This window comes from Pinus tabuliformis, chromosome 7 (genome assembly GCF_031772625.1).
Source record: "Pinus tabuliformis cultivar Carrire ecotype Pingquan chromosome 7, CPIR1, whole genome shotgun sequence".
NCBI classification, from domain to species: Eukaryota; Viridiplantae; Streptophyta; class Pinopsida; order Pinales; family Pinaceae; genus Pinus; species Pinus tabuliformis.
In genome coordinates this window covers 1,148,862,680-1,148,889,575 of record NC_142293.1, presented here as the reverse complement: position 1 = coordinate 1,148,889,575, position 26,896 = coordinate 1,148,862,680, and the positions used below count along the sequence as shown (strand labels likewise).

General features: G+C 41.0%; 1 protein-coding gene across 1 annotated transcript in view; it reads right to left on the bottom strand.

The window, feature by feature from the left end:
* Window positions 1-3,234: 3,234 nt before the first annotated feature.
* LOC149251557 (uncharacterized) overlaps window positions 3,235-26,896 on the bottom strand; it is a 43,907-nt gene continuing 20,245 nt past the window's right edge. The window contains exon 4 of the mRNA XM_089453923.1: window positions 3,235-3,321. Coding sequence (XP_089310049.1) covers window positions 3,235-3,321 — 87 coding nt within the window. The remainder of the gene's footprint in view (window positions 3,322-26,896) is intronic.

Sequence of the window (26,896 nt, the reverse complement as noted above, 5' to 3'; positions counted from 1 at the left end):
AGATGGTGCGATGCAGACAACAAAATGCGTGATACAGGTATCGAAGTTAAAAGACGAACTCTTTCCAGGAAGAGTAAATGATAGTCGGTCGAAGGGATATACTGGTAGCCCAGCCGCTTGACTAGCCGTGGGAAACACAATCTTATCGCTTGAGGTAGTTGAAAGGAGGCGCGGGACTATAAACTACTTTGCCCAGGAGTTGTGCAGGGTTGCACGTAGAAGCGAAGTGTCACAGGGTCTACGATAGCGCAGGGGTAGTTGTGCTGCCACGCGGGTTGGCTGGAAAGTGACTGTTATAGTCACTATTCATGACTTGATGCTTGGTTTGAGACCAAATGGAGCAGGCGATAGGCATTTAAGGTGAACTTTATGGGTAAGATTTTGGAAAATCTGCCACCAAGGGAGCGTTAATGGACCAGATTTGGGGGGAACGGTCGAATTCAAATTCAAAAGGCACTAAAAATTACAAAGGGCTTCCTAGCAAACAACACTTGGTCATTTGAGAATTGTATTATCGAGTATTCTAAACCCAGACCTGTTTAACTTGTTGTGAATGTTGTTTGAGCACCTGGTCTAGCAGTTGATAAAATTCTAGACAAACATAATGGCAGTGTCTAAAGAAGCCAGGGAAATCGCAGAAATAACCACCGAAGAAGCTGCGTAGGCCATGACAATAGCAGATGCCCCTGAAAGTGTTGAGATAGTTGTAGAGATCCCTAAATCGCCATTGCATGCCGAGACCGAAGAAATATAAAAAACCCATGATTCTGGTGTGCGTGTCCCCTTGAAACCTGCTACAAACTCAATTGACCATGGAAGAAAAAGAGAAAGAGGTTAACCTGGAAACCGATGAAGAGGAAGAAGACCTTGAGGACATCATGATAGAAGAGGATGAAAACGAGGGCATGGAGGAAGAAATTGAGGGTGAGGCCCCTCTAACCAGGCTACCCATTTATGTCCCTCCGTAGAAAGGGAAGGAAAAGGTGCCCAAGGACTTGGATGACAGTAAAAGCCCTCTACAGACTCTGTTATTACCCGATGATATCATTTTCAAAGGAGCACACTTGGGAAGGGTGCTGAGTTTAAAATTCAAAGACTGGGATCTCGCTAACCATGAGAAATTTCCTCACTTGGTGACCGCACACCTCATGAAGCCAAAGAAACACACTGTAGTGGGAGTCATAGAGTTGGAGCTGCGCAAGTGGTTGTGTGGAGTTGAAAAGGAAGGTTTGTTGAACCTGCTCTAGGTTTCGTACTACCATCGCGCCCCAATGACTATCTTTGTCATCAGGAGTTGCTCTTCCTAGTGCATGATGGGTGTTTGTGGCTGGAGGAGCCCATCCCCATCATGGACCACTTGATCCATAGAATTAACCATCTCCCTTGTAAAGGAGAAGACCCAGCAAACATTTCGGAAGGAAAAAGTAGTGATTTGGCCATTGCAGAGGCCATGAAAAAGAAGTATAAACTAGAGAAGAAAAAGAGGGGCTACGTGATCTCCAGTATCAACAACAAGGCATTCAGAGTTGCGACTCAGATACTAGCGGGTAAGGTCATGCGGAAGTACCACGTGAATGAGGTGCCCATGCTAGTGGTTTCACTTGCCGAGGAGTGCGTAGAGGGGATCCAGTTTAACTGGTTTGCATACTTGTGCAAGGAGTTCCTAGAGAATTACCGCGAGGCAAAGGAATAGGAAAACCTTCCACTATCCATGGCTTCTGTTGTCCATAGTGTTGGTGGTGGGATAATTTTCAGAGGACAGCCAGTTCCCCACAATTAAGCGGGATCTCCTAGAGGCTGCAAAGTACACTTCACTGTGGGCCACTAAAGATGCACACAGGATCTGAGATAGTAAAATATTCTGGGTGTTCATGGAGATGAATCTTAGAATGGGGATTAACTGCAAGTCGTGGCGATCACCCACTGTCTATAACAGCTTACAAAGCTTCGCGGAGTTCAAGGTGGACTTCCATCATATCTACATTAGGGCGTGCAAGGACCCCGCGAAGAAGTGGAATGAACTACCATACATAGCCACGGATGATATTATATTCAATGTACTTGAGGCGTGGCCGCTAGAGTGGCGTGCTCTAGACATCTCTGCGTTGGACGCAGACAAGTCTGTTGCACAGAAAAAGAAGGACGAAGACAAACTGCAAGTGGCATAGTTGGTAGAGAAAAGAAGGAAACAGGTGGCAGCAACAAAGGCACAAGAGGCACGAGACACTACGAATACAACATCATAATAGTAGAAGGTCGCAGCAGAAGTGCAGAAGGTAGCAGAAAAAGAGCGCGAGGGTCGGAAGTCACCTTCACCTGAGCAGCAACAGGAGACGGAAACAGAGACAAAGGAGGGTGGTGCAGACCGGCAAACAACGTCGACAAAGTTAAAGCGCCAGTGCCTGAGAGAGAAGGTAGGGCTGCGAAAGAAGTCAAAAGCATCTAAGACTTCTTTCGACCCGATCACCTTCACTGAGGGAGATCTGCATGACATAGGGGAAACAATGTGCGTTGTCACCATAGAGGCCCTCTAGTAGTTCACTAAGGAGAATCAAACTGTGTTGGGGACCCTCCAAGCACAGGTTCAGAAGTTGCAGGTGCGCACTCCTCAGGATGGCACTCTCTCGACCAGCCTCGTAGTAGGAACGACTGTAGCCAAGGAGATGATGTGTGCTCACACAACCAACACAATAGTGTTGCCAGAGGGGGTACTAGTTAGAGAAAAGTAGACTGACTAGCCCACGGTCATTATGTTGAAGGGAATAGGGATCAACATGGCTGCGCTCCCTTGGGAGATGCTCTATGTTCTGCAGGATGGGATTCCTGCAGAACTGCAGGCTAGGGAGAGCCACTTGCTGCAGGTGTTGAGTGAACAAAGGATCAACATGGAGTAGTTGAGCTTGTAGTGCGATGAGGTTGTGTCCTAGAATAGGAAAATGGTGCAGGTACTTGAAGAAGCCTGCCAGATGGTCCTTGAGTTGGCCATCCCAGTTGAGGCATCAACAGAGGCATGCATCCAGAGCTTAGCAACGGGGGTGCGCGAAGCACGACAACAGATGGCCAAGGTTCAGCTAGAGTTGAACCTCCAGATAGCAGAGCTGCGGTTGAAGGTGCAACCTTCAACTCCTCCAGAGGTGAGGGAACAGCGCACCAGCGCCATCACAGTGGGCATCGAAGAGATCAGCAGTGCAGTGAAGGACTGCACCAAAATGTTGGAAGAGTCATTCAAGGTTCTCACCGCTCTGCAGGAGGACCCAAACATACAGTGCTTGGAGACAGAGGCGCGTGAGTTGTAGCAACAGTATGACGACATAAAAGAGCCTGCACAGACAGTGGCCCTTACACAGAGGCTCGCACAATTGTAGCAGGCCAAGGCACTTAAGGAGAAGGTAGACGCGGTGTGGCACAAAGAAGTTGTTTTGAAGGTGCATGTCCAACCATGGATTGATGAGGCCTTCGTCATCACAACAACAATTGAAGGCAAGCTCGTGCAGATGTAGGGGACATAGGTGCAAATGCAGGAAAGCAGTTCTGTAATTTCTGAACAGCGCGTCCAGGAGATACAGCAGGTAGTCGCTCAGTGCGTCGCCAACCTTGCAGCGGTTCGAGCAGAATTGGGAGGTCTCTGTGTGAAGATCTTCGAACCGACCCAGTGACTCGAGGGTGAGTCACGATGTTTGTGTTAGGGGCCTATTGGGCTCGGGATCTCCCAAGGCAGGTTTTGGGGCTAAGCACCCAAGTTTTGACTAAGTCCAATGTAAAAACTCTGTGATTTATGGGCACAGAGCTCGAAGATTGTAATTGAGCCATAGGGTTGTCCACCCTTACTTTTGTAATGTAATGTTGGCTTGAGGGAGCTACCCATGGTCCATGGACCATGGGATTATATAAACAGAGAGAGAGAATAATAGAATAGAATAGAATGGACAAATGATCTGGGTGGAATAGAAGTCTAAGTGTAAAGTCGTGTCTTTGGGTCGTAGAGTAGGAGAAGGCTCTACAGTTAAGTGAGCAGAGGCCTAGTAGTCCACAGCTGAGTGCACGGACCCCTGCAGTTGATTGGGCAGGGTGAGTCGAGTCTGTAACCGATTGGAGAATTAGTAAAGAGAAGTTTCTTATCATTCTATGTATCTTTTCCTATTTTGTGCATTAAAGTGGGTATGAATTGCAAGTTTACTATTTATATGTTGTGTGAACTTATATGAATGTGTTGAATAAATGAACATAAGATAAGTATCTATTTATGTGAAGTTAACTAACTCTTATAAGGAAGATAAGTAAGATCCGCGGTATAACTTAGGGAAGTAGCACAGATCGTTGCCTTAGCAATGCAAAAGCACCACAGTCCCTAGCTAGGGCTACACGAAGATAATTGTAACCAATCACGAAGATACCACAGGTCAGGAGAGAGTGCAAAGGGACCTGCGTGAAGCTGATTCATAGTTGGACTAAAGTGACACCTCAGACATCTCAAGGGTGCAGAAACTTGGTTCCAGCATCCCCCCATACTGCTTTGGGTGAGACCTCAGTCCACGCTCCGTGGGCTATTGCCGAAAGGGCCAGTAGTACAAGGATATTTTTGGCTAATTAACTCTGAACCTAGGTCAGGCCCCATCAAGCCAACACCAAAACGACACAGGAGATTGACGAAAATGAGGTGGTAGTCTATTATTGGAATACTGGTTAACTTGGTAACCAATTAGTTGCGCGCAAGCAGTTTTTGTACATCCCAATCACCACCGGTCCCACTTTGAATTTTCCTTAGAAGAGCGCTTCAATCTTCACTGTTGATCTCACTTCTCCAAATCCAATGGATATCCCATTGTCCACTCACCAACTAACCTGGACGATCTCCACCATCAATGTGACTAGTCTAATTGAATGGTTATCGTGAAATCTCACATGGATTCTTGCACGAATGATATCAGGTTAGAGCATGCGAGAAAAGTGGTTTTCTCATGCTACGTGTCGACAACTAAGGTTGATCACGTGAATTTTCCAAATACCATTTACGACCTTTTGGGCACGCGAGATACCGCTTCCCACTTTTCGAATACAACCCATGTGCTTAATTCATACTTTAAGAAAGACGCTTAAACACAATATTAACCCTTAATGCTAATTGACTGAAATTTATAAATAAAGTGTTTAAACAGAGAAAAATAGCCTATTAGGGCCCAAAACGCCGATACACAGATACAATGAATTTTTGCACCACGATTAACACACAACACCACACTTAATCATTTATTCAACAAAATGGAAATTACAGAGTCTTGGCCCTCTCAGCTCAATTACAATAGTTTGTCTAACCTCTGTTTCAATCTCAAAACCTATCTTTGTCACACCTCACGCTTACTCACTCTGTTCTCAATCATCTAAAACTAATCTCTGCTATTACATTTGTTTTCTCTTTTATGAATCAAATCCTATCCTAATTGCATTGGCAACTTGACCTCTATTTTTATCAGTCTAACAATTAAATCTCTATTCTCAAGCTCTGATAGACACCTATACTAACAACTTATCTCCTATTCTAAATATAATACAATATTCTAATTATTACAATAATTAAGTAAAGATAATTTTTGAGAGATCCAAACCTCTCTACTAAAACTGACTTTGACCACTTAGGTCAATGAAATTCATCTCATGTTAGCCACAACATGTGAACATAGAATCACATTGCTAGCTAAGTCCGGATGCTCCTACATCATCATCCCACCAACCTCATGTATGTCTTCTCCACCTTCTGTCAAGGCCTACCAACCCCTAATCCAAATTTCTATTTTGTAGCCACCTTCGGAAATTCCAACCATCTTGAAGTGTTGCGCTGAGCCTTGGGTAATGTGCACATTCCCTACACCCTATATCACCATCATAATTTTTTCCAACACTTCATTTCACCTTCCCTACCTTCCTATGGCCTGGCCAACTTCCTGTAGAAAACCAAGACATCTTGTAGGAAACTAGGACATCCTATAGCACTTCCTCTACTAGCTACAAGATCTCCTGTAGTAGCTACAAGATCTCCTGTAGCAACCCGTTTAAACATGTTTTCAAAAGAAATGATAGTTTGAGCATAAGATAGGTCCTCCACTTGACATCCATGCCTCAGAGTGCCATTTTAGACCAGCTCTTCCATGCCTTTCTCCCCTGCAAAGATCAGATTGTTTAACTTAGCATTTACATTTCTAAATGAAACAAACGACTCTTTTTCTGCCATTTCAACATGAGATATCTAGTGCATGCATACATCAGTCATAGAGTGATAGGATAACTTCTGATGCCCACTTATTTCAAATAACGAGATGAGAGAATGCAAGGTTAGATTATTTATTTTCTGCAAGTAATGTGTGTCATTTCTTAGCTAGATTATTTCATGGCATTTCATAACACTTTCCATTCATCACTTTCATTTCTTAAATAGGCAAGTATTTACTTTATTGCATTAAATATCAGTTGTACATTCATTTTTAGTAGTTAGACTCCTTTTAGTCCTTAGAAGACTGGTTTGAAAACCCTAGTGGTCTATCGCCCTAGTTGAAAAGTGACAAGAGTAGACTGTTGCATCTATTGTGCATATAGCACTGTCACCTCCAAGTTTGTATGAAACCCTAGGTTGATAAAGTAAAGTTGGTAGCCCTAGGAGTTGCAGCATCCTTGCTGCAATACTGAGGCTCATCACTTTTTGGCGCCACTGTTGGGGAGGTGTCTAGGTAGATGTAATTTCTTCTTTCCTTTATATTTGGCATTCAGTAAATAGTTGCAATTTCTTCTTTCTTTCTATTTTTCATTCAATAGATAGTTGAAATTTCTACTTTCTTTATATTTTACAAGTAATTCTAGAAAAACCTAAAAAAAAATAAAAAAAAAAACTTTCATGCCTCCTAGGAGTAGAGACAATTTAGGAAACATTTTTCCAAATACCACCACACCATTAGACAACCAACCTTCCCTCTTCTTCGGTGGCTGTCATCTTCCCTCTCTGACTACAGGGAGTTGGAGGACCCATTAGGTGATCCAAAGGAGATATTTGAAGAACCTATTGGGGTATAAGAAGAAGAAACCATTCCACACACTTAAAACATGTTTGAAAATAGAAATGAAGGTGCTTTCCCCATCAACGAAACCAATGGACATGCTAGGATGAAAAAAATAAGCCCCTCTACCCTTCCTCACTTCCATGGCTTAACCTCAGAATACCTTGATACCTTTTTGTTTGAGTTTGTTGTCATCTGCAAAACCTATGACTATACCTCTAATGACTAGAAGCTAAAATTGTTCCCATCCACCCTTAAGGATGCATCCATGCGTTGGTTCATGGGTTTACCTGGGGACAACATCACTACCTAGGCTCAGATGTAGTAATCTTTCAATGACAAGTATAGGTACTACTATAGGTCCAAGGATACCAAAGAATAAATCTTCAGAATGACCATGGGAAATTATGAATCCTTGGAATATTATGAGTAAAGGTTCAAACTCAGCTACAAAAGGGCCATATGCACCCTCGATCCTGAATCACTCAAGTTATTCCTTCTTAGAGGGATCAAGGAATATATCCTATAAACCATAAACATGTTGTCTAGAGGTGTTACACTAAAATTTGTCACCATGACTATTTGCAGTCAGTATGGCTCCATCAATTGTCATACTATCCTCCTTGGCAAGTCTCATACCTCTGCTCCTCATATCAAACTCCAAAAAAGAGAGAAAGTTCTTAAAAAGTCAAATAACTCTGGTTATGCAGTTTCTCTTAGCCTTACTTGCGTGTACGCACCCCAATTTCACAATACCTGCGTACTTGTACGCTATGTCTGTAAAGGGGTGGGTGCGTACTCCTGTAAAGGTCAAAAGGCGCAAGTTTCACTTCAAAAAAGTTACTTGTGGTTATTTCTAGAGCATTCTAGAAGTTTGTTTGACGTGTATTGAGCGCCTCCAGATGGTTCATGTATCCCTATGAAAGAGGAACTTATCCCATCAAGAGGGGAGCTATCCCATTCAAAGAGGGGCTTATCCCATGGATGGTGGACCTGATTAACTTCCTCCAAAGCATTATAAATACAGGCATTGGGCCAGAGGGAGGGGAGGTTGAAAGCTGAACATTCCTAAGGGTAGATGCTGCTGGACTTAGGACTCCCTTATAGAGCTTGAGAGGAGAGATTCCCATCCTTTCCTAGCCTTATTTGGAAGTGGGTGAGCTGATCAGAGTAAAGGAGAACTCTTGCTGGACCCTAGGAGGGACCTGCACAACACCAAGGCTCAGGTTGTAATGGTTTCTTTTGTTTCCACTTAATACAATTAAGCTCACTTTTCTCAACAGATTGTTATACATGATTTGTTTCATATATTCCTTGGTCTGCATGATGAATATGTGTTATTTTATAAGTTTATCAGGTGCTATGTAATCTTTTGGCTTGTTAGTGAATGCAGGTTTCGAAGAGAAGGAGGAGCTCATCCGGATCGGCGAGGCTGGACTACTACAAAGCGTTGGACTAAAGGTATGTTATAAACACCTGATTACTTGTATTCTAATTGCATATTTAGAGAAAGGTAGTGTTTATTTGTCTTGTTTGTCACTAGAAAGCCTTAGCTTCTAGGGAGGTTGGTTTTGTCCGCAAAATTGACTCTTTCCGCATGAAAAAATGGCGACTCCACTGGGGAATCCATTGATGTGAATGATTTTTCCTTTGTGTGAAACTTTGATTTGAGAAAAGTCATTTGTTTTCTGGTTTTTGGCTGTTTGACTGTGTATTTGGGTGGGATAGCTTAGGGTTAAATTAGATTTTAGTTTTTCTTGGTTTTGCTAGCTGTACGCACCCTTTGAGTTAAGCACAGTGCGTACTTGTATGCACTTTTGCTATGTACACAGAGCGTGGCCGCACCTGTGCAAACAGGCTGCCTGCGTACCCCTATCAAAAGCTTAGAAAATTTCCATTTTTTCCTTTTTCTCCTATTAGATTTTGTTTATAGCTTGTTTTTGCTGCCAAGATCCACTGTTCACCTGTCAGAAGCTTTCATCTTGGCAAATTTCATTGGCATTCCTGCTTTAAGCTTTTATCAATTGGGTGTTTTGAGTCTTTTTTTTTGAGAAATTCTAAATTTGATTTCCTTTAGTCATTACTTGGAGGTTTGTCTCAGTCTTTTCACAATTTTGCATCTTTTTGCTCTCGTTTTCGCAAAAAAATTTCCCCCTCATTCGCCGGGGGGGGGCTAAATTGTGTATGAGTATTAATCGCCTTTGAGTGTTTTTATTTTTTGATCTTTGGAACTCTCACCCAATTTTCTCGACTTGCACTTGATTGGTTCTTAGATTACATTAGAATCATCTTGTGTTTGAGAATTCTCTTGCATAGATCACATTTGCATAATTAGAATTCTCATTTTCAGAATATGAATGAAAAATGTGCATAGATTACATTTGCATACTTTTCAAGTGAATTGTGCATAGATTACAATTGCATAGTTTACATTCTGAAAAATCAATCGTAGATTTAGATTAGTTTTCTTTGATTTGAATTTACACAAAAATAAAAATAAAAAAAATTGTTTGGGAATTGATTTGCATTAGTTTTTCTTGATGAAATTAGTGCATTAGAGAATTTGTTATATTTTCTCTTCGTGATCAATTTTTTGCATTGTTGGAAGTGAATGGAAACTCTCTCCTTACTTTAGTTAGGATTCATCGAATTGAAAGGATTACATTATCATATTCGATTGCATTCAGTTTTGAGTCGGGTCATAACACCATTGGTTTCGTATCCATTTACCCATTTGAGTAAAAACAGCCTTAATAACACAGCGCTTAATTAAAATTCATCTAGTAATTTTTACATTTCTAGGGCTCTGATACACCAACATAGCTTAGACTAGTGTCTTGGAGTAGGAGAGTAATTAACTCTCCAAGACAACAAAACCAAACAAGTAGCTTATCTTGCAGTAGGATAAATCCAATAGTTACATTTATGCTCTGGGAAAGCTCCTCTTAAAGGAGAAGCACGAGATCGTGTCCGAACCAGTGAGGGGATCAATCCTCCTTCATTGGGAACGACGCCAGATATGCACGTACTACAAACGGTAAACCTCAGATTAACCATTGTCGAGGAGCCTGGGGTCACTTGTCGGTAAACCTTGGATTATTGTCAAGGAGCCAGCAAGGGGATTGAGCTTGATACTCTGCCCTTGCGTGCTATCGAATCGTAGACTGTTCCCCCAGGTATATTTGTTGCTGTTGGTGACCTTAGTGACCATTATCTTTAGGGTTCTACCCAAGGTGACGGTGGAGGGAAGATCCCACTGTATCTGGAGCAGACGTCGGCTAGACTCACTTGGATTTTCTGGGGGGTTCACTTCACTCGAGACGGTTAAAGTGGAGGAACTTGGTCCAGTCTATTAATTAAGCAGGTTGCCGAGGTAACTGTTCCACCCGCCACTTCTGTACTGAATTCTGCGATGTTGGATTTCATCACCAACTAGTGTTTTCGGTCCGGAAGGTTACTATTTGTGTGTGGTTTGACTCCTAGATTTGATAGCGCGTGTTAATTTGTTTGTTTTCACTTTTAGAGACCATAGGTGTGAATCGTGAATTTTAATTGTTAGGTGTGCATTGTGAATTGTTAATTTTAGTTTTAAAAATTGTTAATAAAATTCACTGAAGTTGAATATAATGGCAAATGTGCCGGAATTTTCCAACCTAGGAACCCCTCCTAACGAGAATCCTAGTACTTTTCCTTACTTTGGAAATGTTGGTCCTCCTTATATGGCTACTTTGTCATTACCTGGATTTACAATAGGTTTACTGATATGGTTATTTTCAACTTCGTTGGCCCAAAATACTCCAATTGTTCCATCTCAACCGGATGCTTCACCTCAACAGAGTTCACCATCTCAACATCACCAACCTTCTGTTGACCCTTTACCTTCTTCGCCTAATTTTTCTTCCTCCATTTCTTCCTCTTCGCTTGGTAAAAGCCTTGATGCTAGTAACCAGGTGGCTAAGAAGAAGAAGAAGGGGAAGAAGAAGAAGAAGAAGAAGAAGAAGAAAGATAAGAAAGAAGTCAACCAACCAACCAAGACTGTAAGTGTTAGTTGTGTTGAGGAAAACTCCGACATGCATCGTAAACCCAAATACCCTTGCAGGCTTTGTAAGGGTGACCACTTCCTTATCAATTGTCCTGGTATTCCAAAGGTCTTGGAAGTATGGTCAGAAAAATCACATCAACTTTCCATTGATCCATCAACTAGTCATAGTCATGTTCCTGGGAAAAAGGGTAAAGTTAGGTTTCCTTGTAAGTTATGCAAAGGGAGTCATCAAACTCACATTTGCCCTCACATGGTTGAAGCCTCAAAATTGTTGGAAAACCTTACTGTTCCACAGCAAGAATTTCCAACTGGTTACCGTAAACTTTCTCCCAACCTACCGTCAACTGATGGAGTGATTGATCTAAATTCAAATACAGTCGATCACACTCTTCCATTGGAGAGTGAAACTCATGTCACTCAGGTTGATGATCCGTTAGTTGATCAAGTGGTCAATTCAATTTCACAAAGAGTCGATCCCACTTTCCCTTTAGAGAGTGAACTTCATACCGCTGAGGTTCTTCTTGTTACATCAGATTCTTCTATGCCGGGGGCATTTCACCTGTTTCTACAGAACCCCCTCCAAGCACTGAGGTCTTTTCCTTTGATTGGAATAGACTGACAAAACCTCGTCTTCCTTCCTCCATCCCTTTCCAAATCATTGTCAAGGCTGGTGGTAGGGACATACATCGTACTCAGGTAGATGAAGGTGCTTCTATTAGTATTTTATCCTCAACTGTTTGGAAAGCTTTGGGTTCCCCTCAGCTTGCGCCTATTACGCAGAATCTGAAAGCTTTTAACAGAACCATTAGTGAACCTTTAGGGATCCTTCCTAAGTTTTCTATTACCTTGGAAGGTAAAACTGTCTGTATTGATCTTATGGTAGTTCGAGGTCCCTTGGATTTCAATTTACTCCTTGGGCGAGACTATGTTTATGCAATGAAAGCTGTCGTATCGACACTCTTTCGCGTGATGTCTTTCCCTCACAATGGCAGTATTGTGACTGTAGACTAGCTTTCGTTCCCTAGTCTTGTTTCAACTAAAAATAATATGACACCCCTAAATGTTCCTGATTCTAAAGTGGTATCTACCCCGCCACGGGTTAATTATGTGGCAACTGGTCCCATGTTTTCAGTTACCGATGTAAGTGAGCCTCTCGCTGTTTGCTCATCTTCCTTTGATTTAGATCCGGTAATTGACATGGAAAACTCTATGGGATTACTTGAACATGATGTTCTTATCCCTTTTGAGTCCCTTGACATGTGTTCCTTCCAGAGAACTATTCTTCCTTCTGATGAAGACCTCTTGGAAGCCATGATCAAGGTGTGTCCATTGACATGTCTTTCTTCCAGTTGGAAGCCATGATCAGGAGCGAGGATAGTTTGTTCCCGTCTCAACCTCGTTAAAAAATGGAACTGGATGTAGTGAGGAAAGTTCCTTTTACTCTGTCGACCTCGTTAAAAAATGAATCAGTTGGTTACGAGGAAAGTTCCTTTTACTGTGTCAACCTCGTTAAAAAATGAATCAATGTGTACGAGGATAGTTTTTTCCTGTATCAACCTCGTTAAAAAATGAAACAAGCTAGCATGAGGATAGTTCTTTTACTGAGTCAACCTCATTAAAAAATGAATCAGGTAGATTTTAGGATATGTAGGTAGATTGTAGAAAGTAGGTTTTTGAGGATAGTTCCTGTTACTGAGTCAACCTCGTTAAAAAATGAATCAGGTATGAGGATAGTTCTTTTCTTGTGTCAACCTCCTTAAAAATGAAACAACTCCCTTTTCAAGTTAAATATTGAAAGTAAACCTTCATTCCATCCATCTGGTTGAATACAATGAAGCCTGGGGGGCATGTACCTCGCTTTGCATCATTATACTGGGGGCATGCGAACTTTTTGAGCATAGTTCCTTGTCTTGTGTCAAGCTCGTTAAAAAATGAAACAAGGGTAGGTTAAGTAGGTAGATTGTAGAGAGTAGTCATGAGCATAGTTCCTTGTCTTGTGTCAAGCTCATTAAAAAATGAAACAAGGATTTTAGAGCATAGTTCCTTGTCTTGTGTCAAGCTCGTTAAAAAATGAATCAAGGTTTTTAGAGTAAAGTTTTTTGTTAGGTAGATTGTAGAGAGTAGTTATGAGCATAGTTCCTTATCTTGTGTCAAGCTCGTTTAAAAAATGAAACAAGGGTTTTGAGGATAGTTCTTTTCCTGTGTCAACCTCACTAAAAAATGAAACAACTCCCACAAGTCTTTCCAAGATCTTGAAAGTAAAGCTTCATTCCATCCACCTCATTGAATGCAATGAAGCTTGGGGGGCATGTACCTCGTTTTGCGTCATTATGCTGGGGGCATGTGAACTTATAACAAGCATAGTTTTTCATTTCAAGCTTGCGTAAACATGAAACCGAAACCGAGCATAGTTCTTTTCTTGTGTCAAGCTCGCTAAAAAATGAAACAAATCCTCCTCTACTTGAGTCGAGAGTTTGACTAGATCTCATAAATGTTAAGTTGTATATTTAGGTTAGTTATTTCAATTTTTGCATAATTTTCTTACAGTTTCAGGTCGAGTCTTTCAAATGATCTCGTAATTGAACCTTCATTTCATCCAACTGGTTGAATGAAATGAAGCTGGGGGGCATGCGCTCTAGCAGTTACGCTTAGGGGGCATCAAGCACAGTTTTCTCTCTGTTTCAAGCTTGTGTAAAAATGAAACTACTCTGAAGCATAGTTTTTCTCTGTTTCAAGCTTTTGTAAAAATGAAACCTATCTTGAGTCAATTTCAGTTATTTTCAAGACTCGTTAAACTCATGAAAATCCCGAGATTATTTTGCTAACTTTCATTCTCGTAAAACAAATGAAAATGCCGAGTTCTTTCCGTCTTTTCCTGCTTGTAAATTAAATTGAAAGTTGGCCATATGAGTACATTTTTATCATTTTCTCGAACTCGTTAAAACTTACGAAAAAGTGAAACCTCAGAGTCATCTTTTAAGCCCTTTTCTGACTCATAAAACATGAAAATATTGTCGAGCGTTTCTTTTACACTCGTTAAAACATAATTAAAAGACGGTCCCCTTATAGCCCTTTTCTGACCGTAAAAACAGGAAAAGATTGCCGGATTTTTGTCGTTTCAAATTCGATACTGGAAATAAAATGACGTGTCCTTGATCACTTTTTACTTTTCAGGTCAAAGACACTAATCATGAAAGTACTCCTTGGTCGCAAGATCAAGCGGTTCTCTCAAGTATTATTTTATACTTTTTCGGGCTTGGGAGACACAAATTTACGAAAAAGTTCAACCCTGGAGTCTTATGTTTTTTCAGACTCTATAAAATTGAAAAACGTCAAGTTTCTCCTATACTAGACTCGTTAAAATTTCACAGTAAAGGACCTGTTCGATTACAAACAGGAACGGACCACTCCTTCTTAGGGTTCGAATCAAAACTAAGTTGGACTCATCCGAAGGATGAGCTTATAATCAAGCACATGTTATCCTCCTCAAGCTTGTAAAAAATAAAGAGGTACATGCCAGAAATGGTGGGGGAAAAGAGAGAAAAATGAGCCTATTTGTTATCCTTTGTCTCAGAAGAAGCCTTATCACCACTCTTGAACACGAAAATTTTCATTCACCTGGGTTGGGAAATCCTTTGCCTCACAGCTGATCAAACCACATTGAAGGTCTTCAGCCGGGTATTAACTTTGGGTCAAATGTCACCAAGCCATCTGTTGTGTCGTTATGTGTTCAAGAGGTCACTGCAAATAAACCATTCATCTGCAAAATACCCGTCATCCATCTCGACCATCCCTGAGTTAGTCCTTACAGCTACATTTCTTCAACTTGATCTATGATTTCGTGTTGTGGGCTTGCCTGCAACGAGTCGCTTTCTATCGACATCAGCACATTATCTAGAAAGATGACCTAGAAATCGTAAGTACCTTGAAATCTGCATGCATCAATGGCAGGTTTCTCGCCTTTGACGACGGTTTACATCATTGACTTTTGATCAAAGGATTCCGTGAAATGTTCGACATCAACTCATTCATTCACATCTCATGGATTGTACTGGGTACTTTGAGAACCATTGACATCACTGGTGGTCTCTCTCACACTTGTTAACAGTTTACATCATTGACTGGTAATCAAGTGGTTTCTACCATGTTCGACATCAACTCATTTATTCGCATGGATAGAATCGTACTATTTCGGGAAGTAGAAATGAAGACCCTGGATCTAGTTTCCACCATCCAGGCTGCGAGGAGTTTTGTATTCATTGTATAGTAGACCAACTATAAATAGATGGTTGCGTCCATACTGTGTCTACACAAGTCTATGATTATGATGTACTGCAAAATCATTCCTGTATCAGATCAGTAGTTAGTTTGTTAGTTAAAGTTTTCAATCTGAGTATGGGAATGCCTACCTCAGCGATGATATGATCTTATATATGTATTTTGTGTTGAATATTTGCAGGTTCCGACTGGGCTCTCCACAAGATAATCCTTGAAATGATAAAGTACTTCACCCTTCCTAGATGATATGAAACCCTAATCTACGACAGGCTTCACACTTTAGGGGGCATTCTGTTACACTAAAATTTGTCACCATGACTATTTGCAGTCAGTATGGCTCCATCAACTGTCATACTGTCCTCCTTGGCAAGTCTCATACCTCTGCTCCTCATATCAAACTCCAAAAAAGAGAGAAAGTTCTTAAAAAGTCAAATAACTCTGGTTACGCAGTTTCTCTTAGCCTTACCTGCGTGTACGCACCCCAAGTTCACAATACCTGCGTACTTGTACGCTCTGTCTGTAAAGGGGTGGGTGCGTACTCCTGTAAAGGTCAAAAGGCGCAAGTTTCACTTCAAAAAAGTTACTTGTGGTTATTTCTAGAGCATTCTAGAAGTTTGTTTGACGTGTATTGAGCGCCTCCAGATGGTTCATGTATCCCTATGAAAGAGGAACTTATCCCATCAAGAGGGGAGCTATCCCATTCAAAGAGGGGCTTATCCCATTGATGGTGGACCTGATTAACTTCCTCCAAAGCATTATAAATACAGGCATTGGGCCAGAGGGAGGGGAGGTTGAAAGCTGAACATTCCTAAGGGTAGATGCTGCTGGAATTAGGACTCCCTTATAGAGCTTGAGAGGAGAGATTCCCATCCTTTCCTAGCCTTATTTGGAAGTGGGTGAGCTGATCAGAGTAAAGGAGAACTGTTGCTGGACCCTAGGAGGGACCTTCACAACACCAAGGCTCAGGTTGTAATGGTTTCTTTTGTTTCCACTTAATACAATTAAGCTCACTTTTCTCAACAGATTGTTATACATGATTTGTTTCATATATTCCTTGGTCTGTATGATGAATATGTGTTATTTTATAAGTTTATCAGGTGCTATGTAACCTTTTGGCTTGTTAGTGAATGCAGGTTTCAAAGAGAAGGAGGAGCTCATCCGGATCGGCGAGGCTGGACTACTACAAAGCGTTGGACTAAAGGTATGTTATAAACACCTGATTACTTGTATTCTAAATGCATATTTAGAGAAAGGTAGTGTTTATTTGTCTTGTTTGTCACTAGAAAGCCTTAGCTTCTAGGGAGGTCGGTTTTGCCCACAAAATTGACTCTTTCCGCATGACAAGAGGAGACATCTACCAGCTATCTTATGATGATACCAATAAAGTATTTAAAAATCATTCTAGGGTAGCCAGAAAGAAGGGTAGGGCTAATCAAGCTTTGGCCAGTTCAACCTCCTCCAACACATCCATCAAAAGTGAAACTGGGAACATGTTGGAGGACTTTAAGAGTGAAATCTTGCATACCCTTGCTCTACAAATGGACACCATGCAGATCAAGAAGAATTAGGAGGAAGAAGAAAGAGCCTTAGTTTTCTTTTGCCCTAGATGCACCAGGATGAACCCTAGAAATGAATGTCCATTAAATATCATCGAGATTTGCTCGGTTTGTGAGGAAATCCACTCCACAAACAGGTTCCCTTCTCTTCCATAATTTAAAGTTGTGTATCAATGAACTGAAGGTGTGACTAAATAACTCTGCTATATCAACCAAAGGAGGCCTCAAGGACCTATACCATACCAACATGGTATGCAAGGGGCATCCTATTCATATTAAAACCCCAATCAAAATGCATCCATTCCTCCTTGGTGTCCTCCTGCTCATCCTTCATGGTCCACACCTTCTCCCTGGTCTTATGCACCTCAATACCATTCCCAAACTACCAATCAATCATTTCGTCCATATTCTCCCCCACAACCTTAGTGGAATACTTGTTCATAGGAGTGGAGGCCCCCATTCAACCAATCTCTAGCTTTACTGCCTCCACCTCAATCTCAACCATGACCCCTTCACCCTGCTCCACCTAAGCAACTTGAGATGCCTGCTCAGCCAAATCCGAACCCGAACAACAAGTAGGCATAACAGGTCTATCGTGGAGAGACATCCTACCTTGCCTATGCTATGGAAATTTAAGAAATCAACCTCAGGTCTAAAAGAGCACTTCCAGATAACCAAAATCCATCTCCACCCGAGGAGCTTAAAGAGGAAAATGAAGAGAGTGTTCCTCAAGCCAATACACCTCCTTTTCTTAAGAGACTAATCCATCCTAGCTAGTACACCCAGAAGAGACCGAACTTTTGGGTGAATTGAAAAACTTGTGTGTTAAAATTCCACTCCTCCAAGCTATCAAGGATGTCCCCATCGATAGAAAGTTAATTAAGGATAAATGCTTCAAACATCTTGGGGGGAGAAAGAAACACACCTCTACCATTAATGTCATTGGACAACTATTTGACTTAATGTTGGGAGAGTGATTTTCCCATTGTATCTAGAGCCTTGAAGTCCTGTGGTGATGTGTGCGTTGATGGCATCATTTTCCCCCATACCTTGATTGATCTTGGGGCTTCCATCAATGTGATGACTAAGCAGACCATGCTTAAACTGAATCTCTAAGGATCATTAAGGAAGACCACAATAGTCTTTGAGATTGCAAACAGATTCACAGTAGCTCTTAAGGGAGTTGTTGAGGATGTGATGGTCTCCATTGATTCCTGGGAATACCTTGTTGACTTCTTAGTTCTCCAACCTAAGACCAAATTCAATGGTTATCCTCTCATCCTTGGAAGGCCATGGCTAGCCACTATTGATGCTTACATAAGTTGCAGGGTTGTGAATATGACCATTAAGAATTGGAATTTGTCCAAACAATTGGTCTTATACCCTCCTACTCAACCATCTCTAGAGCATGACTTACCCTTATGGTCTAATGAGGAGGAGGAAGATGAAGTATACCATGCCATATCTTACCCAATATGTACCCTAGATGTTATTATAGGAGGGGGGAAACCTGATGAAGACGACCTGATTGATCAAATCCTCAAAAATCAATCCCCCAACACCATGTCCCTTAAGGAGTTAGTAAAGAAATATGAAGATAACCCTTGGAATGATTTGTGCCTAGCTGAATCAAGTCCTACTCATGTCAAAATGATAGAATTTGGTCCATCTAAAACATTTAAAATTAACCCCTCTCTCTGCACATGAGGAAAAAGGAGTTATGCGACATGCTAAGAGAGCACCTCTTAGCATGTCGCATAACAAGCTAGTGCACCAACCCTAGAGGAGAATGAACCTAGCCTTCAAAGACATAGTTAAAGAAGAACTGCAGGATTTGTTTGATGCAGGGTTCATTTACCCCATCTCAAATAGTGAGTGGGAATATCCTCTAGTTCTGGTCCCAAAGAATAATGGAAAATGGAGGATCTGTGTGGACTATAGAGAGTTAAACAAAGCCACTAAAAAAGACCATTTCCCTCTACCTTTCATTGATCAAGTCTTGGATGGTCTTACAGGAAAGAAGCTCTTCTCTTTCCTGGATGGATTCAGTGGTTATAATCAGATCCAGATCAGCCTAGAGGACCAAGATAAAACCACCTTCACTTTTCCTTGGGGTACCTTTTCTTATAGGGTCCTACCTTTTGGATTATGTAATGCCCCTACCACTTTTCAAAGGGAAGTCCTGAGAATCTTTGTTGAGTTAATCCATGGCTTTGTAGGAATCTATATGGATGAATTCACTCCATATGTGGGTGACTTCCCAGAGGCCCTCTCCAACTTGGGTAAAGTACTAAAGAAATGCATTGAGACGAACCTATTCCTTAGCCTTGTGAAGTTTGAGTTCTTGATTAATGTAGGGACTGTTCTCGGTCGCTCAATATCCCAAGAAGCACTGCAAGTTGACCCAAATAAAATTGCTATCATAAAGAGGGTCCCTACTCCTCAGAAGTAGATAGATGTCTAAAGTTTCTTGGGCTTAGCTAGATACTATAGGATATTCATAAAGGACTTCAGCAATATAGCCTCACCATTGTTTGGACAATTGGCCAAGGAATTTGAATTTTGCTGGTCAGAAAGCTACCAAGAGGCTCTAGAAACCTTAAAGGACAAGTTGACTATTGCACCCATACTCTGAGGCCCAAATTGGGCTCTTCCTTTCCACATCCATGCTGATGCCTCTGACAAAGCTATAGGAGCATCTCTAGGCCAGATAGATGACAAGTTTCCTTATGCCATTTACTTCATTAGCAAAAATCTGTCCAAGGCTGAATTGAACTATATTGTGACTGAAAAATAGCTCCTAGTTGTTGTCCATTCCTTGAACAAATTTAGACACTACATCATTGGTTACCAGACCTTTGTACATACTGACCATGATGCTATCAAATATTTAATGAACAAGCTTGATGTGAATGATAGAATTATTAGATGGTTGCTTTTATTACAACAATTTGATCTAATTAACATTGATAAGCCTAGTAGAGAAAATGTAGTTGCATATTTTTTGTCTAGAATTTATTTACCTGCAGGAGAGGAAGGAATGGTTGATGATCAGTTGCCAGATGATAATTTGTTTTCTATTTTAGTTCTCTCTCCATGGTTTACTGACATAGCCAACCACTAGTGGCTACACAATTCCCTCCAAATCTATCCTCCAAGGAAAAAGGTAGAACTGTAAGGAAGAGCACCCCATTCACTTGGATTGGGGGAAATCTCTTCAATCTAGGCCCAGATCAAATTTTGAGGATATGTGTTAGGGAGGAGGAAGTCTTTGACATCCTTATCGCCTGTCATGATGGGCCTTGTGGAGGTCACTTTGCATCCAAGAGGATGACCTTCTACGTGTTGCAAGTTGGCTACTACTGGCCCACTCTACACCAAGATGCAAGAAGATACACTAGTCGATGTGATTAGTACCAAAGAATGGGGAAACCTACTCCCAAGGATGAAATGAATTTGCAACCTCAGGTGACTCTACAACCATTTGACAAGTGGGGCATGGATTTCATTGGGCCCATTGATCCACCATTAGGGCATAAAAAGTACATAATTGTATGCACTGATTATTTGACAAAGTGGGCTGAGACCAAGGCTGTCAAGGTAGCAACATAAGAGAAAGTGGTTGAGTTCTTAAGGGAGAATGTATTTTACAAGTTTGGGTACCCTAGAGAACTAGTCACTGATTAGGGAGCTCAATTCACATCACAATTGATTGAGAATTTGTTGAGGAAACATAATATCAAACACAGGAAGTCAACTTCTTATCATTCTCATGCCAATGGACAAGTAGAGGTTACTAACAGAGCATTGGAAAGAATCCTGACCAAGGTTGTGAGTAGAAGAAGAAAATATTGGGCTGACAGACTAGTGGAGGCCACTTGGGCTTATAATAAAACTTGGAAGACAACCACTAGCTTCACCCCTTATGACTTGGTCTATGGAAAGAAGGCTCTCCTCTCCATTTAGTTTGAGTACAACACTTTGAGAATGGGAGCAAAGTTGGATTTGGATGTTACAAAGGCACATCATGAGAGGCTTCTCCAACTCAATGGTTGTTGGAAATATTGAGAGGGGTGGGGAATCAACGTTCCTTAGCAATTAGCACTTTTAAATATTTTCAAAGCATTAGTTAATATTCAATTATTATTAATGGTTATGTAGTAATAAAAGTAAATAAAATAACATAATAGGCACAAACATTTTAGGTGGAAAACCCCCTCTGGGTCAAAAACCACCGAATGTTTTTCTAATAAATTTTTTAATCTTCATCCCCAACTGAAACAAAATAAACAACTTCCTAGAGTTCTAGAAAATAATTCTTCTCCATCTCCCACTAGAAGGACGCCCCAATGCCCTGGTTTCTTCAGTAATCAACTGAATGGATGCCCCAAGACCCTAGCGAGTCACAACTCGCCATACAACCACCCAACCACCCTGAAGTGTTCACAGGCCCCAACCTGTAGGTGACTTCATACACCTGCCTATCACCTCCCTGACACTGTATAATGATTGAAATAAGACAAGACTGTGGATTCCCAAACCAAGGACAATAATCCACAATACAATAATATGTACAATGATTTTTGTGTACTTGAACAAATACCCAATCACTCTATCATCTACAACCCAACCATGATATTATCCCAACAATGACTCCTATACCTCCCAACGCTACCTCTTCGACTCTAGGAAGAATGACTCTTTCACAAATGACTCTTTCACAATCTTTACAATGATGAATCTTTTACAAATGACTCTTTTACAACTTTACAATGATGACTCTTTTAAAAAGGACTCTTTTACAACTTTACAATGATGACTCTTGGCCTTAACAATACTTCATGATATCTACATGGTTGGCATGTCTTAAAGGATGTATCTCTGCAATGCTTCCTTTGATTTGATACTTTTGCTCTTGAATTATTGTTTGATGTTGTACTTGAATCTTCTTTTACCTTCATGTAAAATTTTCATGGCGAAACCAATCCCAAAACAAAAAAAGATACCCTTCAACTTACCTCTCCTCATAAAACACATGTAAGTGCATAATAATGAATAAATACAAATTAAAATTACAATGCATACCTGAAATGTGCTTGTCACTTTTGTTGTTGACTTTTTGTAGTAGTAGAAAAAGGATCCCACTCTTGATATAGGCCTGGAATCTATGCAAGACTATATCCAAAACCAACCTAAATATATATACAATAAAAATTGATGACAAACCCTAGACTTGTGATGGACCAAGTTCTAAGTACAACAACAGATACGATTCTATCAACGATGATAAGACAAGTAACATGAACTTACAACATCATATAGATTTAGTAGACTTGGTGTAGCATCAAGAATATGTAGCATCAAATGTGTAGTATCAAGAATAGGACATCTGAAATGTGGTATCAAAACTAACTGTGACATATAGAGACATAGAGATATACTCGAGACCGTGTGTATACTTACATTGTCTTGCAAAAACATATGTCAGAGATGATACTCAAAATTCAAATGTAAACACTAATCATAAATACCTTGTTATAGGATACTTACCCTTTAATGTTTATGTGTGGCCCTTACTCCAATGATCCTTGAATGCATGCTTTTTCTTGGCTTCTAGGAGCTCGATATTGAATCTATTGTATCTTTGTAATTTCTGATCTCCAGGGTCTAAAATTTCGCATTGTGGCAGCTCTATGAGTCCTCTTTCCAACTCCATAGGTTTGATCAATATTGGATTCTTCAAGAAAGAGTTTTTCCCAATCTCCCATGCTGACCTGATTATAGACTGGTTCAGTAGAGTGTACTTGTACGAAGTGCCACGTGTCACTATTGCGACCTTCGACCCTCTTTGACATGGAATTCGGGAGCCTGCAAAAACCCTAACTTCCTCAGATCATAACTCCTAAAATATAGTGTACCAAGATATGAAATTTGGTCATGAGGTTCATTAAGATTTCGTCTCAAATGGGTTTTAATTTCAGCTTCTGAAGATTCACATATAACAAGTTATAACGAAAATACCATGATGACTTGTTTGAAGACAAAAAATACATACTAGAGGAGGATATGAGGGTCACTATTTATATGAATGTCTTGAGTTGAGAGGGTCCTCAACAAGTGAACGTTGGAGGGATTTTAGGAGAAAAAAAACATTATTAATTATTGGCTATTCAATGACCACAACCAATTATGAGTGTGATGCCACAACCCCATAGGGTTTTAGCCCACTAACTAGGGTTACTAACTTAAAACACGAATATCTCTCAAACCGTGAAGAATTACGTGGCAAGAAATATATAAACAAAAATATCTCGATGAGTAGAATCCATATAGAAGATCCTTGACTAAAAATAGAGTAAGTTATCAAGGAAAAATTCCCATGAAAGATCAGGTTGGCCCTTGGTGTTGCTTGGGTTGACATCAATGACAACCACTGATAAACAATCTCCCCCTTTGGAATTGATGGAAACACAAGTAATCTCTCTGCGACCATGACACCTATTCCTACTTGTTACACAATATTTTGTCACACCTCCTGCAGTTCCCTGTATCATACCATGAATTGCCCAAAACTTGGCAATCATGCAGTCTACCCATCCCAATATGCAGTTTAGATCCTCTCTGAAACACTGATGGAACCATGCCTTGGGCCTTCCCTGAAGAAGTAAGATATAAAACCAGTGTGACCCTGACACTGACAACTACTTCTGATGGCGAGTTGCACTATACTTGCCTCACGCTGCCAGTGCACTTTTTACTTGGATACTTGCATTGATACCTAAAAGGTAAGCTTTCCCAAAGAGTAAACGAAGCTTTGTGATCTAGAGGCTTCCAGAACTACGAGCTGGAGGTTGTTCGGTGTGTATGTGGTCAAATTCTCCCAATATTTCCCTTTTATATTATCCCTATGAGATACCTCCTTGAGATGAGGGCCTTCTCCTATATTTGGAGAGATCCTAGCTCCCTTTCCCTGCCTATATATTCATCCTCTCCCATTCCCAAATGGTTGGTCTTTGGATATTTTCACCCTTATGCTAAGATAGTGCCTACATGCTACTCATTTAGCTTGGAGAAGGGGTGTTTGGAGAGCTTGAGCTTGGACTTGGACATTCACTCAAGGAGAGCTTATTGACATCAAGGCTTGGTTGTATGCTTCCTCCTTTATTTCATTAATATATACAACTATTGGTTCACATTCCATAAATCTTTGTGTTAATGAATCATTTATCTTAATGTTCCTTGATCTGTTAGGATTACTTTATATTATGCTTGTTGTACTTGTATGCTTTGTTGTGTCTTTGATCTCTTGTGTAGGTATCCAAACATTGTGAACAGTAGAGATGAACCTTCGGAGAAAGCGATTCGAAATCTTCAACAAAGGAGTGCGTTATAACATCCGAACAAGGTAGGCCATCTTCCTCTTCTCTCATTTTGATTGAAATTTAGGAAGCGTCTTGTAGATTGTCACGTAGGTTTCTAGTCCCACTCATTTGGCTAGAGGAATTGTCTCTGTCCGCAAAGAGGATTTACCTAGAAAACAAGTGGTGATTCCACTGGGGAAGCTATAACCCTTTCCATCCATTCCTTCAATTAGATTCTCTGATGAGTTTGACCAACTGTAAATTTCTTGGCTTGTGTCTATCACTATAGCTATTTTCAATCACTGGTTATTTCCTGAGAATGTTTAGTGTGCTTTGATCTTGGAGATTTTTTATTTTTTCCTTAGTTTTCTCACCCAACGTGTTTTCTTCTTTGACAAAAGCGCTATCAGCATTGATTTTAAATTTACAGATGCATTGATATGCTTTTCATTGCCCTTTTTCCTTTAACGGTCACGTTGATCCTAGAGGATAGACTAAAATTATTGTTTCTTCCTGTTTTCAATGTTTTTGACCTCTATTTATGATTTTCTAGTGTGACTATAGTGTATTTGTCTTGATTGACATCCTTGTGTGATTGAAATTTATCTCTTGGCTTTGCTGAAGTGTTTTTTGAATCTTGAGTGATTTCTAGGGTTTCTAGGTTATCTAGGTCATCCTTCATGTTATTACTCAGGTTGTCCCTGAAGGTTAAGAAAGGGATACGGCCGAGGTAACCACAAACCAACTTTGGACTGCAGGTTCTAGCCAACCTGCAATTAGAGAGGGCTCTCTCTTTTAGATTTAGCTTTGTTTGAAAGGATTTTAGGCTAGGTCTTGGGTTCAGAGGGTTTTTGTTTTGTTTTGGTGGGAAAATTCACACTTTCAGGTAGAGAGGCAGAGTATAGTCTGAATGTTTCAAACCATTGGGCGTGGAGTCGAGGAGGGGAACTGCTGGTGCGTTTCCTTAATAACAGTGAGGGAACACGGAGCAAGATAGCTGAGCTTGAAGCAATTTTCGGGTTTAAAGGATGAAATGAATGCTAAAGAAAGAGAGGCAATTAAGAATCTCTCCAACAGATTAGCAGAGAAAGTAACAGGGCGCTACCTAGGGGAAGTTAAGAATCCCTAGATAATTGGCCAAAACAGGTGAATTGGGGTAAACATGAGCCAGAAGGAATTCAATATTCATAACCAATTCATTCAGAGGAAAACATCAAGAACAGCAGAAATTGAGCATAGAGAGTATTTAAACTAATTCTAGGCTATTCTTTTTCCCTGCTATTTAGATAATGGCAAACACATAAACAAAGATAAGAGGCACTTATTGCTTCAGGCCGTAGCACAAGAATTCCATCTTCAGTCTCCAAAGCATTTATCAACAACAGACAGTTCGCTCTCCAAGCTTTCGGCAATCTTTGATTACAGAAAAATTCAGGTATACACAACGAGTCTCTAGTGAAGAATTCTCAATTTACCAACCCTTAAAACTATACAGAGGGTGGTATATATAGGGCAAAACTTTCTATCTACTGCTTTTATTACATCTTGACCTAATCAGGTCATAAAAAATAATTTATTGACCTACTCCTATCTGAAATAAATGCATGAAAATTCTCAGGCTGCGCTGGGGGCGGCCGTAAAAAAAAATGAATAAATGATGTAGTCCTGGGTGCCTTGGTGCAATGTCTTCTGAAATAAATATGCATGGGTTTCTGCTTCCTTGCTGTCCTGGTGCTTTGAATGCCTTAATGGTGATTTGAAGGCAAGGATGGGCTGATGCTTATTGATTTGACTTTCTGGGGGCTTCATCAATGTTCAGGTGCTTCGAGCCCCTAAACAAATCTTTGCTGATACTCTTTGGCGTCTTTTCTTCCACTGATACTCTTTGACAAAATCTGGACTGCTGATCTGATGTGCTGCGGGTCTAATCACCAGTAAATGGCCGCTGTTCGGCCTCTGTATCATCTGGAATTGTCTTCTGCTCCTTTCGATATGCTCTGTGAAGAAAACAGATCATTTTTGCGCCTTTTCGGGCTTCCTGGGGCAGCATGATGAGAAGATTCCCTAAAGATTCCCTGAAGATTCTCCATTTTGGCCTAAAAAATCCTGCGATAGGCGCAAATCGCTCATCAAAAACTGCCTCAGAATTGGATTCCAGGGCTCCGAAGTGCGACTTTCGCGCCTTTGCGCCCAAAAAGTGCTGATGACGTCAGCATGATGTGACATTGTACGGCAGGTGATGTCAGCATGACATCAGCAGGGCGACGTGGCGGGATGACGTTAGCATGACGTCATCACGTACGGACGATGACGTGGCAGGTACGGTGGAAGGACACATGGCAATGACGTGGCAGAAAGGCCACGCAGGCAGGTGACTCATCGGGTGACTGGACAAAGGGGTGACGTAAGCAGGGACAGTACAGGGGGGTGACGTGGGATGTGACGTCACGGGTGGTAAGCAGTTTTGTGGCACACCGCTTCTGGGCAAAGGCAGTCTCGGGGGAGGGGGCTCCGCCACAGCCCAACGCTTGACGCGTGGTGGGAGTACGACGGGAATACTGCCCATCTCCCGGACGCTAAAGCTCGGGCGCTTTGGAGGTGGGACGGCCCGCCAGT